This window comes from Chiloscyllium plagiosum, chromosome 3 (genome assembly GCF_004010195.1).
Source record: "Chiloscyllium plagiosum isolate BGI_BamShark_2017 chromosome 3, ASM401019v2, whole genome shotgun sequence".
NCBI classification, from domain to species: Eukaryota; Metazoa; Chordata; class Chondrichthyes; order Orectolobiformes; family Hemiscylliidae; genus Chiloscyllium; species Chiloscyllium plagiosum.
The window spans coordinates 73,353,266-73,371,441 of NC_057712.1; the positions used below are offsets into that span (position 1 = coordinate 73,353,266).

At 41.1% G+C, this 18,176-nt stretch overlaps 1 protein-coding gene across 3 annotated transcripts in view; it reads left to right on the forward strand.

Annotated features, from left to right (window-relative positions):
• cep85l (centrosomal protein 85, like) overlaps window positions 1–18,176 on the forward strand; it is a 299,535-nt gene that overhangs the window by 48,120 nt on the left and 233,239 nt on the right. Inside the window, exon 1 of one of the 3 annotated variants that reach the window (XM_043684463.1) lies at window positions 2,461–2,789. The exons of 1 other annotated variant lie outside the window; for it this stretch is intronic. In XM_043684463.1, coding sequence (XP_043540398.1) covers window positions 2,729–2,789 — 61 coding nt within the window. In that variant the 5' untranslated portion in view covers window positions 2,461–2,728. Of the gene's footprint in view, window positions 1–2,460; window positions 2,790–18,176 lie in introns of those variants that run through there. One more of the 3 variants, XM_043684471.1, reaches the window with a different exon arrangement.

Below are 18,176 nucleotides of genomic sequence, written 5' to 3' on the forward strand. Positions count from 1 at the left end.
TTTATAATATACCTAGAGGACTGGAGAAATGCAAATATCACACCATAATTCAAACGGTGTGAGGACAAAAAGTAAGAAAGATTTTTGAAACACAAACAGGGAATATTAATAGTCATTTGGACAAGTGTATATTAATTAAGCAAAACAAGCATGGATTTATTAAACACAAGTCATGTTTAACAAACATGATTGAGATTTTTTGATCAGTGAACCAAAAGGGTGGTTGACATTGATGTGATTGGTGTACATGGACTTCCAGAAGATATTTAATAATATACCATGTAATAGCCTTGTTAACAAAGTCAAAACTCATGGAACAAAAAGTGTACATGGCAGCCTGGGTGTGAAGCAGACTGAGGCGAAAGGGAACAGAAATTAGTGGTGATTTGTTATTTTTGGACTGGACGAAGATAAACAGTGGTGTTACTGCAAAGACCATAGCTTTTCTTGATTTCATTACTTAAACTTTGGTGTGCAAAGCACAGTTTCAAAATTTGTGGCATATGGAAAAACCTGGAAGTAATGCAAATACAAGATAAAACAAAAAATTTCAAGAAGCATAGATAGGAATCGGCAAGCATGCGGCAGATTGAATTTGGAGTAAAGAAATGTGAATTAGTAATAATGAAAGGTAATATAAGATGCAGTGTATTACTTAAAAGGGGGAACATGAACCGAGCGACTCAACATTTTTGAGCATAGATCTTCGAAGATGGTAAGGCAGGTTGAGGAAGTGGTTATCAGCTTTTTGGTTTCTGCAAGTTATGCTGAATCTTTATAAGACACTGGATTGGCTTCAACAGGAGTACTCTGGACATCCCAATTTAAGAAAGACGTGAAGATATTGGAAAGGATGCAGTAAAGATTTACAAAAATGGTTCCAGTGGTGAGGGATTTCAGTTAGTTGCAGAAGTTGAGTCTGTTCTTCTTGGACAAAAGGAGATTTGATTGTTTTCAAAGTCATAGTGAGTCTGGATAGATAAGGAGACATTGTTTCCATTGATGGGAGGATTGAGAACCAAAGGACTTGGATGTAAAGTGAATGGTAAAAGGAAAAGAACCAAAGATGGCACGTGGGAGAATCTTTTTGTACAGGGAATGGTTAGGATCTGAAATGCACTGCCAGTTAGTTTGGTAGCAGCATGGCTTTCAAAGGAGAAGTTGGTAATTTTCTGAACAGGATACATTTCCAGGGCTTCAAGGAAGGAGCAATGGACCCAGTCTAGCAGAGGACTGGCATGGGCTGAATGGTCTCCTGAGTTGTAACTATTCTACGATACTGTGAACACTTTCAGACTCAACAGGAATACTGCTTCTGAAGTTCTTCTAGTAGGTGCCCTGGGATGTTTCTACTACTCTTCTGGTGCTTCATAAATGCAAGCCGTAGTCGTTGAAATCTGGCATTGATCCTTTTTCATTTCTGTAAAGTTTGGTGTCTTCTGTTCCAATTTGTTTCCTGCTGGTCTTATCTATCCAGTTAACTTCAGTTCTGATACCTCGCAAAGGAGAAAGAGCCCTGTGGTTAATTTCAGGACAAATTCTGAGTAAGTAAATCAAAAAATGTTTTTTTTTAAGGCAATGTTACATAATAAACATAATTTTGTATGGTTTGTTGACAAAAGGGTAATTGCAGTAGGTGTGATGAAATTGATGGAGAACATTTTCATGTGTTGTCCTGCTACATTGCACCATTAAAGAGATTCAAAATGATTTCACGTAACTGGGAAAACTGCAGATGCTGTACATAGAAACAAAACAGAAATTGCTGGAGAAGATCAGCAGGTCTGCCAACATTAGTGGAGAGAAATCAGAGTTAACATTGTGGATTGAGTGACCCTTCCATTTATTTTATATGTGTAAATTAAATTCTTGTGTGTCAGTTAGAAAGTGAACCACTTATTGTATCATACAAAGCCACTGCTCATGTAAGTAACACATGTCATGTTATATCACTTCCTGAGCTGGTCAGCTCTGTAGCAGAGAGAACAGGGGAATTCATCTGAGTAATTCTCATAAACTGGAACCATATGACAAATCATAATAGTTCACAGGGAATCTCCATCATGTGTGCACTTTCCACCAAAGCTCAGAGTGCTATCCACAGTCTGAAGAGAAATTAACATGATGTATTATGCAGCAGATGTATGACAACATGAGGGACTGCTTAGAGATGGACCTTAGGGCACAGACAAGCAAAGAAACAATATCCCCATAGAAAGCCCAGCTGTGCTACATTTAACTGGCTGCAGATAAATGTTAGCACCGTAACGATGCCCATTCTGTAAAACTGGAAACAAAGTGAAAAAAAATCCAAATCTTTTAGGACTGGTTAATTTCTTTCTCTCTGCTTTTTGGCAGCCAGTGAGGATTTACAGACTAAGCTAATAAGTGACAGCCCAGAGGTTTGTGGGAGGAGACTGAGCTCTATTGAATTTGCCTGTGAACACAGTGCAGCTCAGTGAGATCACATCCTAGTAAACCCGCTGGGCTGTCTGTATCAGTATATCGGAGCAGCTCAGGGGTGGGGGGCTGTATGATATCCTCAGGATTATAGCTGCAGGAAACTACAAGAATCTGTTTACTTCACCCTCGGGAGTCACATCCGTAGAGAATCCCACAAAATGGACCTCAAGTAGGACACTGTTTCAAAGAAATTTTGAGCAACTGAATTCAGTACTTTTATGGTCAATTCGGGATTACTTTTGGTGTCATTATTTAACCCTTCGCGATGTGGGGCAGAGTAATTTCGGACTACAAGAGTGGATTTATGAACTGCAGCAGACAAACAGGTAAAAAGCAAGTTGAAAGAAATCCTGATTCAGTAAGCAGATTTTTGTTTTTGCTGAATAAGAACGCCCCAGCTGGAAAGGAATGTTCCTCCCAGCAGCCTGGCTACTCGGTGTGAACGGTTCAAGATTATCTACAGAGAAGCGAGCCACCGTTCATGCTTTCAGAGCGCCTGAATGACAAGGATAAGAACATTAAAGCCGCAGTCATAGTCAGTGCTTGTTGTGAAGACACTCAACTGTATTGAGGTTAATTAGTGAACAGTGGTTCTCTTCCAGAAAGTGTAGAAGTGCCTCATTTAAATGGAAACTAAGCTTGGTCTAATGAAGCCTAGAACGATGCTTTACCACTCTTCATTTTAATAACAATAGAGACTCAGTTATGTGTTGGTTTTACAGGTTAAATGTCAATCTTGCGTGACGGGCCTCGAACTTTATGCCCTTACAGAAATAGTGTTAATCTAAAATGAGTTAATAGAATTTCCTCACACATTTAAATTAAGATGAATTTGATAAACACTATAATTAGAAATGTTGGAATAATATTTCTGCCATTTAGTAATTTGTGGCAACGTTGCAACGTGTGAAAAGGAATGGGATTACAATTCCATGTACTAACAGTAGAATTTAGGTTGAGTTTTCCTTAGCAAGTTATTTATTTTGCCTAAAATATTGCTTTTTATTTAAATGTCTGCTGATTTCTTTATTTGGAGCCAAGACTAATTGATAACTATATCTCAGCCCAGGTCTAAAGTTTGCTAAAAGCAAGATCTTAATGTATTTGAAATTCTAGGTTTAATATTAATGGCAGAAATGTGTTCAAGGTTTGATTATTTTTAAATTAGGACCTCCTCTTTGCTCTGAACAGCCCTAAAACAGATTAATAGTCTATGTTGTGCTGTATCCACTGCTAGCTAAATAAAAGAGACTTGGGTAGTGCAATCGTTCCTTTAGTAAATTAACCAAAGCAATAGGTGGGCTATTCTCAGCAAATCATTCTGAAATAACCCACCTATTATGTGGCAATACGTTACAACATGGAAAGTTCGATTCAACACTTACCTTTCACTTTTTTTTGTCCTCTAAATTTTTCCACTTCTTTCCTAAAGAAGCTAATTTAGCCCATGGTATGACTCCAGTACAAAACAGAAGTGGTTATTCTTTAGGTACTGAGATGGTGGGCATCAAGAAGCTATATACAACTGACTCAGATCCTGTCCTCATCTGCTGTCCACATATTCCAGTCGAGGCTCACTGAATGATGATTGAGAATCAGGAAACCTGGCTGTATTTCTCCCCAGCACAAGGAGGCACTGAAACCAATTGCAATGATGAATGATCACCACCTTGAGTTAAATTAATAAATTCAGCAAGTTACACCCTTAAGAATGAAATAGAGCAGTAACTTAAAGTTTGGCCATGATGTATTGAAGTTGAGAGTGCGGTGCTGGAAAAGCACAGCAGGCCAGGCGGCATCCAAGGAGCAGGAGAATCGACAGTTTGGGCCAGAATCCTTCATGACCTCCATGATGCATTGAAGTCATGATGCTCTGAGGTGAAACAAGATTAGATAATTTCAAACTACTTCAGGTATGTCCAAGTGTAAATCATTCATAATTCATCCCAAATTAGTGATCAGTTGAAGCATTATGTTGGTTGGTGTGTGAGGATGGGAAATGTTCACATTTGTACAATATCAATAGAGCATTCTCTTCTGAAGAGAGGAACGTCCATAATATTGGTGTCAGTGTTTCCACAGGTAAATGCAGCACCTGAACGGTATGTTATTGAACTAAAGCTGAATAGCCAGGTATCCCACTCAATCCTTTGTATGCTGAGTTAGCTAATATTAGAAGGTGCACTCCAACTTCTGTGGTTCTTGACTAAGAAGAAGAAATTCCTTAAATTTCCAATCTTATTTATTACAGGAAAGGATAGGTGTGATTTGAACTGTGATTGCCTCCATAGTTTTTGATGCTCACTGATGTCCCAGGTTCAGAGAAGTACAATGACAACTTGGGTGGTGCACCAGAGTGTTGTCATTGCCAATGAACAACACCCCAAAATGAATGACCATTCCCAGCAGGGAGAAAATTTGAGTAGCAACATATGAGTTAATGGTTGGAGCATTGTAGACTGACATTAAATGACTTCTGGCTGCTCTGTATTTGATTGGAGGTGATGATGAAGACAATAGACATCAACATTTCTACTCTGAAAATTCACGATCCTCACTCTGGTAACTCAAATACTTGTAATATTGCTTTAAGATTTCACAGTCATATCTTTCTTCTTACAAGGCATAGGAGAAGATCATTATTGAGGCAAATGACTATAGTGTTGCTTTGCACATTGCCTTCAGGGACTGAAGTTAGTGTGAGGTTAGTTTGCAGTGCGACTGGTTTGTCTTGTTAAATATTTCTTTGAGTTGGAATATCCAAATTTTATTGTTTCCCTGAGATAATCTCTCAGGTGCATCAGTACAATTTGACTATATTGGGAATATGTCTGTACTACAAATATTTTATGATTGCAAATCCTAGATATGCAAAAATAAACCACATGCTTCAATTCTACTTTAAGTATTATAGTTTTAATTATTGTAGTGCCAATTAGAAGATGAGAACGACAGGTAGAAGGAGGCAATTCAGCCCTCTAGACTGCTCGGCCATTTAATATGATCATGGCTGACCTCATTTCAGCCTGAATTCCACTTTTCTGATCACTCTCCATAACCCTTCAATCCATTGCTAATTAAAAATCTATCTCCTCCTTAAATTAACTTAATATCCCAGCTTCAATTAGATATCGTGGTCAAGAGTTTCTGCTTTGATTAGAATTGATGATCTGGGTGCAAATTGCACCAGACTGATTTTTTTTCCCACAAATTTTCACTCAGATTTGATTACGTGTTGTTGAATGTTAAATCTGCTTTAAGCCTTACACAATTGGGCAGCTTTTATATAGGATATTTTACAAAATGCATTAAAATAATTAATTGCTATGTTTAAGGTTGACAACATAGTGTAGTTTTTTTAGTACAGTTTAAAATGGTTTTACCACAAAAATAAGCATTTTTGATCAGTGTCACAACCTCTGAGCCCAACTGTAAATACCTGAGAATGAGTTTACAACCACACAAAACCACTAGTTCTGTGGTGTTTGGTAATCAGTTCTTTAATGGATAAAATATATTACAAACTTGTCAAACATACCAAAAGCATCTTTGCATGTTAAAGGGCATAATTTCAAGAGCCTCCTTGAAGCTGGCAAACAGGCAAATTAATTGAATCTCATCATGGTGATCCATTCACTCTGGAGAGATGTCCAGCTTTGTGGCAGCAAAATGTTTTCTGAACTGATCCAAACCATTATGGGAACTCAATCTGCAATTTGTTTCTTGATCCTCCAGTTCCACCCAAGACGTTAAACCTGAGGCCGTGACCGACCTTGCATGCAATTTAAAATATCTCATGGCACCTTTTATAAGATGAGCAAAGAAGTTGTCTTTAGTGGCCTGTCCAATAATTAACCTTCAGTAAATATTACTAAAACAGATGATTTGGTCAGAATCGCATTGCGTTTTGTGAGATCTGTGCAAATTGGCTGAGCAATTCCTACATCACAATGGTGACCACATTTCAAAAGTACTTAATTGGATATCAAGAGGCCTTGAAAGACGTTACAGAAATGCAAATCTGCCTTTCATTTGGTGAGATCTTCAATATCACTTATCTTGTCAACCACATGAAGAGAATAATAAACTATGCAACACGTCCAAGAATTAAAGCACAAAAACTATTCACTTACATTTTTAGTAGATGCCATAAGGCCTATTCCTTCAGGCTTCTGCCCTTCCCCCTCTTGAAAGCCCTATTAACAGTGGAGTTCAATTAACATGACAATGCCATAGGTGCAAATGCTGCAATTGCACCCCTTATGGCTTTTCTAAACTTGTTGGTAATTCACACACCATTTATTCTTGCACTTGACAGGAAAAATCTTTTTCAGTGAAAGATGGGAGAATGATAGGCTCCAAAATTCTACAGTATTTTCCACAATGCTGTTATGATGTGAGACTGATAAACAATTTCCACCATTTGCAAACATTCAGGGCCATGATATTTTCTATAATTAATGTAAACTTACAGACTAGACAGTTTTAAATCTTGAACTTTTTTAGACTCAATTTAACTTGCAAGTCGCAATTATAAAGATAAACCAAATTTTATATTAGAGTTTATCTTTGCCTGGACCAATCTGGTAGAGGATGCTGATTTAGATCATGCCCCATTTTATGCATGAGGAACAGGTGGTCACTGGAATGGGTGTTGATGTGGTTGTGAAGATTAAAATTATCATTCTTTAAAATTGTCAAGGACAAGCTTCATCCTACTGTTATAGCAATAGTATAGTAAAAGATTGGTGGCAGGAAGGAATTAATTGATACAGGAAGAAAAGTTTGTATCTTGTTTTATATTCCAATTTTTGCAGGATCAAGTAAAATTAAAATATTGGCATCTTGCCTTTGGCATATCCATAAAATAATTACAGCATAGGAGGAAGCCATTCAGCCCACTGTGTCTCTGCCAGTCCTCTGCAAAAGCAACTCACTGAGTGCCCATTCCCACCATTTCCCTTTAGCCCTGTGAATGATTTCTCCTCAGATAATCACTCAGTTCACTTTTGGATGCCTCTCCACCACACACTCCGGTAGAACATTCCAGATCCTAAGCACACATGCATTAAAAAAAGGTTTTCCTCATAATATCATAAAAGGGTGGTGGCTGTCTGGAACGCATTGCCAGCAGAGGTAATAGAGGCAGGCACAGTAGATTCATTGAAGATGCGTTTGGACAGATGCATGAGTAGGTGTGATGCAGAGGGATACAGAGGCTTAGGAATTGGGTGACAGGTTTAGACAGTAGATTTGGATCGGCTCAGGCTTGGAGGGCTGAAGGGACTGCTCTGGCTGTAAACTTTCTTTGTATTGTTCCTTTTGTGAATTATCTTAAACCTGTGACCTCTGCTTCTCAACGCAACTACCAACAGAAACAGTTTCTCAACCATTCTGTCTGGAATTTTCACACTGTTGAACATCTCTGTGAAGTCTTTTCTAAATCTTTACTTCCCCAAGAACAGTCCCAACTTCTCTAATTCATTGATCTATGTAGCTGAAGTTCTTTATCACTCTAACCACTCTTGTGAGTATTTTTTGCATCCTCTTCAATGCCTTCCTAAAGTGTGGTGCTGCGAATTGGATTCAGTACTCGAGTAAGGCTGAACTTTTTGTGTGTTGTTCATTCATGGTGCCAAGCTTAATGGATATTGTTGAAGGTGCATTTATCTAAGGAATTGGGGAGTATTCCATCCATCACACTCCTAACTTATGCCTTATAAACGGTAGACAGGTTTTGGGAGTCAGAAAGTGAGTTACTCACTGCAGGATCCCTAAACCCTGAACTACTCTTGTAGTTCCAGTGTTTCTATGGCGAGTGCAGTTCAGTTTGGGTCAATGGTAGCCCTCAGAAATGATACTATTGATACCATTCAGCGATTGTAATCCAGTTGAGTGTCAAATGTTGAGGGTTAGATTCTTTCTTGTTAGAGATGGTCATTGTCTGGCCCTTGTGTGATGCAAATGTTAGTTGGCACCTATCAGCACAAAGCTGTACATAATCACCTAGGAGAAAGTGTGCACTGCAGATGCCGGAGATCAGAGTCAAAAAGTGTGGTGCTGGAAAAGCACAGCTGGTCAGAGAGCATCTGAGGAGCAGAAGAGTTGATGTTTCAAGCATAAGCCTTTCATCAGGAATATAGTGGAGGCCCAAGGGGGCTGAGAGACAAATGTGAGGGCTGTGGGGATGGGGGAAGGTAGCTGGGAATGAAATAGATAGGTGAAGGTGGGGGGTGATGGTGATAGGTCGGACTGGATGGTGGAGCAGCCAGGTGGGAAAGATGGATAGATAGGACAGTTCAAGAGGACGGTGCTGAGTTGGAGGGTTGGATCTGGGATAACGTGGGGGAAGGGGAGATGAGGAAACTGGTGAAATCCACATTGATCCCATGTGCTTGGACGGTCCTAAGGCAGAAGATGAGACATTCTTCCTCCAGGCATCGGGTGGCTAGAATCTGATAGTGGAGGAGGCCCAGGACTTGCACAACCAGCAAGTCTCCCCACATTCCTGATGAAGAGCTCATGCTCGAAACGTCAACTCTCCTGCTCTCTGGATGCTGCCTGACCGGCTGCGCTTTTCCAGTGTCATACCTTTTGACTCAAAGTTGAACATGTCTATCTGGATATGAACTGGCTGCTCCAGTATCTGTGGAGTCACTATTTGGTGCTGAACATTGTGAAATCAAAAGCAAACATTCCCCATTCTGCCCTTATATTGAAGGGAATGTCATTGATGAAGCAGCTGAAGGTAGTTGGACCCAGGACACTGACCCTGATAACTGCTGCTGAGATGTCTTGGAGCTGAGATATCTGACCTCTAACCACACAGCCATCTTCCATTCTGCTACATATGACTGCAACCATTGAGGGGTCTTCTTAAGCCCAACCCCCACCCTGATTCCCATTGATTTCAGTTTTGCTCAGACTTCTAGGGGCCACATTACAATGAATGTCGAATGCTGTCGCTCTTACCTCCCCTCTGGTATTCAGCTGTTTTGTCCATGTTTGAACTAAGGCTGTAATGAAGATGAATGAGTCTGGCAGAACCCAAATTGGGCATCACTGAGCAGGTTATTGCTGAGCAGGTGCTGCTTGATAGCACTGTTGATGATACTTTACTGATCAAGAGTAGGCTAATGGGTTGGGGGGGTGGTGGTGGCGGGGGGGAAGAGTGCAGTAATTGGGTTGGACTTATCCTGCTTTTTGTGTGCAGGGCATTCCTAAGCAATTTTCCACATTGTCAGGTAGATGCCAGTATTAAAACTGTAATAGAAGAGCTTGGCTAGGGGAGCGTCAAATTCTGGAGCACAAGTCTTCAGTACTATTGCCGGAATGTTATCAAGACCCACAGCCTCTGCAGTATCCAGTGCCTCCAGCTGGTTCTTGATATCACATGGACTGAATCGAATTGACAAAATACTGGTGTCTGTAATGATGGGAAAACAGAGCAGGAGGCCGAGATGGATCATCCACTTGGCACTTCTGGCCTGACGATTGCTGCAAATGCTTCAGCCTTATCTTTTGCACTGACGCAAGGTTGGGGATATTTGTGGAGCCTCCTCCTGCACCATTGTGATTGGATGTCGCAGGACTGTAGAGATTAGTTTGGATATGTTGGTTGTGGGGTTGCTTAACTCTGTCTATCACTTGATGGGTGGGCTGGTTGGCACTCAAATAGTCCTATTTTGTAGTCTCACCGGGTTGTCAGCTCATCCTCACTTATGCCAGGTTCTGCTCCTGGCATTCCCTCCTGCATTCCTCATTGTACTAGGGCTGAACATCTGGCTTGATAGTAATAGGTGAGGGGTATATGAAAGGCCATGAGGTTACACATTATACTGGAGTACAGTTCCACTGCTGCTGGACCATGGTGCCAGATGGATGCTCTGTCCTGAGCTGCTGGATCTGATCATAGTAATTTAGCTTCATGATAATGCCACACAACACAATAGAGAATAAATGCAATATGAAGATGGGTCTTTGTCCCACAAGGATTATTCAGTAATCACTCTTACTGATACTGACATGCAGCAGGCAGGTTGATGAGAAAGAGGTCAAGTATAATGGATATTGAAGCCACCCACCCTGAGTACATTCTGAACACTTGCCATTCTCATTGCTTCCTCTAAGTGGTCAACTTTTTTTTCCTACTTTTGCCTAACTTATATGTCCTGAATCTGATTCCGTTTACTATATGCTTTCTCAATCTGCCTTGCCATTTTCAGTTTACTTGCATATACTCTGGTCTCTCTGTTCCTGCATTCCCTTAAGAATTGAACCTTTTCTTTTATATTGCCTTTCCTCATTCTTCCTACCAATGTGAATCACTTCACACTTCTCTGCATTAAATTTCATTTTTCACTTCTCTGCTCATTCCATCAGCCTCTCGGTGACCTCTTAAAATCTGTCAGTATTCCCGTCACAGTTCACATTGCTTCCAAATTTGCATCTTCGACAGATTTCGAAACGATGCCCACTCACCAAAGTAAAACAAAGAGCTGTGGATGCCGGGGATTTGAAGAAGGGTCACTGGACTTGAAAATGTAACTGTGTTTTCTCTTCACAGATGTGGTCAGCCTGGCTGAGTTTCTCCAGCACTTCCTTTTTTGTTTGTTCCACTGACCAAAGACGAGGTGATGAATGCAAATCAAGAAAATAAATTGCCCTAATGCCAAGCCTTCCTGCAGCCTTCACCATTACTGGTTTCCTGCCACTTTGTAACCTTGCTGCAACTGTTTGTTTTATTTTGTGGGCTTTGAATTTGCTGTTAAGTATTTTAGTAGTCTATGCACAGAACATCATCCTTATAATCCTCATCAATCCTCTTTAACATTTCAGCGAAAATTCAAACATGTTGGTTAAACGTGATTTGTTCTTACACAAAACCATGCTAGCTTTCTCGAACCAATCCACATTGCTTCATCTGAAAAACAAATTCCCCTATCCCAAAAGCTGCTGAGTCTTTACCCAGTTATTTTATTTTCACTTATAAGAAGGTGGAAGGAAAACACAGCTATAAGAGCCTAACGTGATCATGACCAGACACTATTTTGTACTGAGCAGAGGTAACATTATACCATCTTAACAGTCATTTACCAATGCCTCCAAAAACACTCTTTATTCAAAAATCCTCTTGCTACTTCATACTGGTTGCAAAATATTTTTAAGTGGTCTAGTCTGAATGCAACAAGTTCCCTAGTAGATACAAAAGCTAAATGTGGAAGCTTTGCATCATGTGATGATTTACTCCCTTATGCATCTTCCCAAACTACTTTGGTTCTAGTGACAGACTTCTGGCAAAGCTTAAGATGTGTTGTAGAGACCGAACTCACATATCGATGTCAAGGCATTTTGATATCACTTACAGCTTCCCTCCTTACATTAATTATGCAATTTATTTTAGTCTTTTCTACTTAGTTCAATGTTTATGTTTGTCCAAGTACTTCTCTGTTCCTTAGCCAAGTGGCATGAAAGTTAATTGCCATTGTTTTTAATTACAAATTTGAAGAGTATGGTGGACAAGCATTTGAAGTAAATAGAGTGAGTATAGTGGGACTAATTTGGAATAATTCCATTGTTTCAAAAAAAATCCACTAATCACATCAGAATATAAATTAAACTTGGAACTTTCTCCAGTACATGAGTTTATCAAAATGTAGGATAGCATGCCAGCAGCTGCACCAGGCATACTTTAAAAACGAGGTGTCAATCTGCTGAAGACACCAAACAGGTTTACTTGCATGCCAAACAACACAAGCAGCAAGTGATAAACTGAGTTGAGTAATCTCACAACCAATAGATCAAATTTGGACAATATCCAGGTTTAGGCTGACAAGTGGTGATAACATTTGTACCACTCAATTCCCAGGCAATGACCATCTCCAATAAGAGACAAATCTAACCACCACCCCTTGATGTTGAATGGTGTTACCATCACTAAATACCAAACTATCAATATCCTGGGAGCAACCATTGACCAGAGTCTGAACTGAACTTGCCACATAAACACAATGGTTACAAGAGCAGGTCAAAAGAGCAGGTCAAAAGTTATGAATATTGTGATGAACCCCTGACTCCCCAAAGGCGCAAGTCAAGAGTGCGATGGAATACTCTCCAATTACCTGGATGGGTGCAGCTCCAATAACACTCAAGAAGTTGACACCTTCCTGGACAAAGCAGCCCACTTGATTGGCATCACATCCACAAACATCCCTGAACAGCCAACACTCAGTAACAGCAGTGTGTGCTACCTTCAAGATAAACTGCAGAAATTCACCAAAGGTCCTTAGACAGAATCTTCCAAGCCGACGACCACTTCCATCCAGAAGGATAAAGGCAACAGGTACATGGGAACATCATCACCTGCACGTTTCTTTCCGAGCCTCTCACCATACTGACTTGGAAATAAATTGCTATTCCTTCCCTTTCGTTGGGTTAAAATCCTGGAATTCCCTCCATGGGATCAACCCACAGCAGGTGGACAGCAGTGGTTCAAGAAGGCAGCTCATCACCATCTTCTAAAGGGCAACTCGGGACAGGCAATAATTGCTGGGCCCAGCCAGTGATGCCCATGATCTACAAGTGATTCAAAAAAACTCCTGTGCTCTCTCTCTCTCAGTATGAATAACCCCCAACCCCATCAACCATTCCTCTCCAAAGTCCTTAAGTTGAGTTGTCACTTCAAAATCTGTGGCCATTGTCCCTGGAATCTGATATTTGAATCCCTAGAATTGCTTTCTGTCCTGGGCACAGTAACAAACACCAAAGTCACAGACAGCATGCTGTGTGATCATGTTAAACGGTAACCCCTCACCCCTGTCCTTCATGAACTGTACAGCCTTTATCAATATCAAGTCTCCCTTTGTTATTTATTTTTATTTTCACCACCGAGTACTGGTTTCTATGAAACCAGTCTCACCTCTTGAGATTGCTCTCTTTACCTGCAACATGACATTTCAAGATCTGAATGCAATGGCACTCGAAAAACAGTCTCCGGATTTTACTTAGAAGTTATTATTTTACCAGTATGTAGATTGTAAACCTTTACCAAATTTAGCCAGTTTTGTTTCCAATAAAATCATAAATTCAACAATTGAAAGGGAAGTCGTTCTAGTTTTGACTTTTGCTGGTGGAAGAGCAGCACATTCCCTTACATGTTCATTATATGTTTTGTATCACTGTAATTGTTTTCAAATCCGCTAACTCAATTGTGAAAGCTTTATAAAAGTATACTACTACTTTATATCCCATACCTTAAGTCACAGTACTATGTGCAAATGCATATTGTTTGTGAAACAGTATTTTTAAACAAATTTATTTACGAAAGAGTAGCAGCATTTGATGTCCTTTCATAGAAATAGTTAGAGGCTGAAAACAGCTGCTTTAGTAAACAGGAATCAGTTTATTCTTAGTCATGTGATTTGTTTGCTCATCTCTTAAAGTGGAAATGTATTCCCATCTGACAAATGGGGAAATGGTCACCTTCACTGCCTGGGCAGGAATCTAATATGGTAGGAACATTTGGGGAGGTTTTACAAATGACAAGTAGTCTACTTCACCTCACTAGTAAAAACATACCCAACCCTGTATCCTGTTTACTAAAATACATAGATTACCATTCCTAATGTTTTCATCAGTGGAAAAAGACTGTGGAAGCCATTTCAATGCAACTGCTCGCACAAAATAATGGAATTGTGTCATTCTTACAATACACAGGGAGACCTTTTGGCTTGTGTTGGCTATCTGGGAGAGTAACTTAGCTTATCACACTCCCCAGACTTCTTCCCATAACCCTGTAATGTTTTTTTAGATTAGATTAGATTAGATTAGATTAGATTACTTACAGTGTGGAAACAGGCCCTTCGGCCCAACAAATCCACACCGACCCGCCGAAGCGTATACCATCCAGACCCATACTCCTACATTTACCCCTTCACCTAACACTATGAGCAATTTAGCATGGCCAATTCACCTAACCTGCACATTTTTGGATTGTGGGAGGAAACCGGAGCACCCGGAGGAAACCCACGCAGACACGGGGAGAATGTGCAAACTCCACACAGAGAGTTGCCTGAGACGGGAGTTGAACCCGAGTCTCTGGCGCTGTGAGGCAGCAGTGCTAACCACCGTGCCGCCCATTAGATAACTTATCTAATGACATGTTTAAATTGATTGATTCAATCTTTGTCAGATAGGATATTCCAGTGTCTAAACATTGTGGTGTTCCGTCATGTCATCTTTGGTTATGTTATTATTCAGCTCATTTCTGTGCCTGCTAGTTTTCAGCCTTTTGCCAATGGACAATTTCTCCCCAAGTTATTTCATCCCAACCTTTCCTCATTTGCACACCTTGAACAAATTCCTTTTCAACCTTCTCTTCTCTAGTATTGCAGCTTTTCAAATCTATCTTTCACTTACGTTCCTCATCCTTGGAATTAGATTAGATTACATTACAGTACAGAAACAGGCCCTTCGGCCCAACAAGTCCACACCGACCCGCCAAAGCGCAACCCACCCATACCCCTACATTTTACCCCTTACCTAACACTACGGGCAATTTAGCATGGCCAATTCACCTGACCCTGCACATCTTTGGACAGTGGGAGGAAACCGGAGCACCTGGAGGAAACCCACGTAGACACGGGGAGAACGTGCAAACTCCACACAGTCAGTGGCCTGAGGCGGGAATTGAACCCGGGTCTCAGGCGCTGTGAGGCAGCAGTGCTAACCACTGTGCCACCGTTCCGCTCACAAATCATTAGCATTTTCTGCAATCTCTCTACTCCTTCCTATCCCTCCAAAGGTATGGTGCCCACAACTGGATACATTCCTTCTTTTGAGGCTGAACAGTTTGTAATGGAGCCAGCAATGTTTGGTGGTTGGACAGAAATTCACGATCTCCTTTCTGATTCAGTGCTGCTCAAACATTTTATTGATGAGATCCAAGAATCAGGCTCCGACCATCATTTTAAAACCTGGCTAATGTGGATTGGCCCTGTATTGAACTGGAAAATTCCAGCCCTATGAGTCTTTCTCTCAATCCTAGGATTCTGTGCACACAAACTATTTCTTTTAACTTGTTAACGGAACTGAAATATTTGAGAAACCGGCCAAATAGATTACAGTGCATACAACGATGTACGTGTTAAATCAACATGGATTGTTGAAGTAACACAATTGGTAGGATAGGCCAAGGACAATGAATATATCCACTGTTATTAATTCATCTCAGAAAATTCTCCAAGTCATTTGTATCCATATGTAGTTCAGTGAAATCAAAAGGATACTAAGGGGTTATTGAGAGGAGTTACAGGGAGATAGTCACACCTCAGATACAAGAAATAGGCAGATGGGTTATGGTCAGGGGATGGAAAAAGGAACAGGCAGACAGTGCAAGGATCCCCTGTGGCTGTTCCTCTCAATAACAAGTATACCGTTTGGATACTGTTTGGGGGGGATAACTTAGCAAGGGTAAGCCATGGGTACAGGTATCTGGCACAGAGTCTGTCCCTGTTACTCAGAAGAGAAGAGGGGAGATGAGCAGAGCATTAGTCATTGGAGACTCCATAGTTAGGGGGGCAGAGAGACTCACGGTTGGTGTGTTGCCTCCCAGGTGCCAGGGTTCATGATGTCTTGGATTATGCTTTTGGGATCCTTGAGGGGGAGGAGGAACAGCCCCAAGTTGTGGTCCACATAGGCACTAATGATATAGGTAGGAAAAGGGATGGGGATTTAAGGCAGAAATTCAGGGAGCTAGGGTGGAAGCTTCAAGCTAGAACAAACAGAGTTGTTATCTCTGGCTTGTTACCCATGTCATGTGCAAGTGAGTTAATGAATAGGGAGAGAGAGGAGTTGAACATGTGGCTACAGGGATGGTGCAGGAGGGATGATTCTGGACATCTGGATAATTGGGTCTCATTCTGGGGTAGTTGGGACCTCTATAAACAAGATGATCTATACCTGAACCAGAAGGGTACCAATATCCTGGGGGGAAAATTTGTGAATGCTATATGGAAGGGTTTGAACTAATTCAGCAGGGGGATGGGAACCTGAATTGTAACTCCAGTGTACAGGACAATGAGAGTAGTGAGGTCAGAAATAAGGTTCCAAGGTTGCAAGAGTGCACTGGCAAGCAGGAAGGAGGTTTGAAGTGTGTCTACTTCAATGCCAGGAGGATCTGGAATAGGGTGGGTGAACTTGCAGCATGGGTTGGTACCTGGGACTTCGATGTTGTAGCCATTTCGGAGACATGGGTAGAACAGGAATAGTTCATGCAGGTTCTGGGATTTAGATGTTTCAGTAAGAACAGAGGAGATGATAAAAGAGGGGAGGTGTGGCATTGTTAGTATTACGGTAGCTGAAAGGATATTTGAGGACTCATCTACTGATGTAGTATAGGCTGAGGTTAGAAACAGGAGAGGAGAGTTCTCTCCGAATAGGCTTCTGAATAGTTCCAGAGATGTAGAGGAAAGGATAGCAAAGATGATCCTTGATAGGAGCAAGACTGACAGGATAGTTGTTATGGGAGACTTTAACTTTCCATGTATTGACTGGAAATATTATAGTTTGAGTACTTTTCGATGGGTCAGTTTCTGTCCAATGTGTGCAGAATGGTTTCCTGACACAGTATGTAGACAGACCAACAAGGGGGGAGGCCACATTGTATTTGGTACTGGGTAATGAACCGGGCAAGGTATTAGAATTGGAGGTAGGTGAGCACTTTGGTGATAGTGACCATAATTCAGTTATTTTTACGTTAGCGATGAAAAGGGATAGGTATATACTGCAGGGCAGGAGTTATAGCTGGGGAAAGATAATTATTGATGTGATTAGGCAAGATTTAGGATGCATTTGATGGGGAAGGAAATTGCAGGGGATGGGCACAGTTGAAATGCGGAGCTTATTCAAGGAACAGTTACTACATGTCCTTAATAAGTATGTATCTGTCAGACAGGGAGGAAGTGGTTGAGTGAGGGAGCCATGGTTTACTAAAGAAGTTGAATCTCTGGTCAAGAGGAAGAAGAGCGCGTATGTTAGGATGCGATGTGAAGGCTGAGTTAGGCTGCTTGAGTGTCACAAGTTAGCCAAGGAAGTTCTAAAGAGAGAGCTAAGAAGAGCCAGAAGGGGACATGAGAAGTTGTTGGTGGATCGGATCAAGGAAAACTCTAAAGCTTTGTATAGGTGTATCAGGCATAAAAGAATGACTTGAGTAAGATTAGGGCCAATCAAGGACAGTAGTGGGAAGTTGTGTATGGAATCTGAGGATTTGGGAGAAACGCTAAATGAATATTTTTCGTCAGTATTCACACAGGAAAAAGACAATGTTGTCGAGGAGAATATTACGATATCGGCAACTAGACTAGACGGGATTGAGGTTAACAAGGAGGAGGTATTAGCAATTCTGTTGAAACTTTATTGCTGGAACAGCACAGCAGGTCAGGTAGCATCCAGGGAACAGGAGATTCGACGTTTCGGGCACAGGCCCTTCTTCAGGAATCAGCAGGAGAAGATAAAAGGTAGGGAGGAGGGACTTGGAGGAGGGGCGTTGGAAATGTGATAGGTGGAAAGAGGTCAAGGTGAGGGTGATAGGTCGGAGTAGGATGGAGGCGGAGAGGTCAATAAGAGGGGAGTTGAAATGCTGTGCCACAGGTTGGTTGGGTTGGTTCGTCCGGGTGGCCCAGAGGTGCTCTCTGAATCGCTCCGCAAGTAGGCGG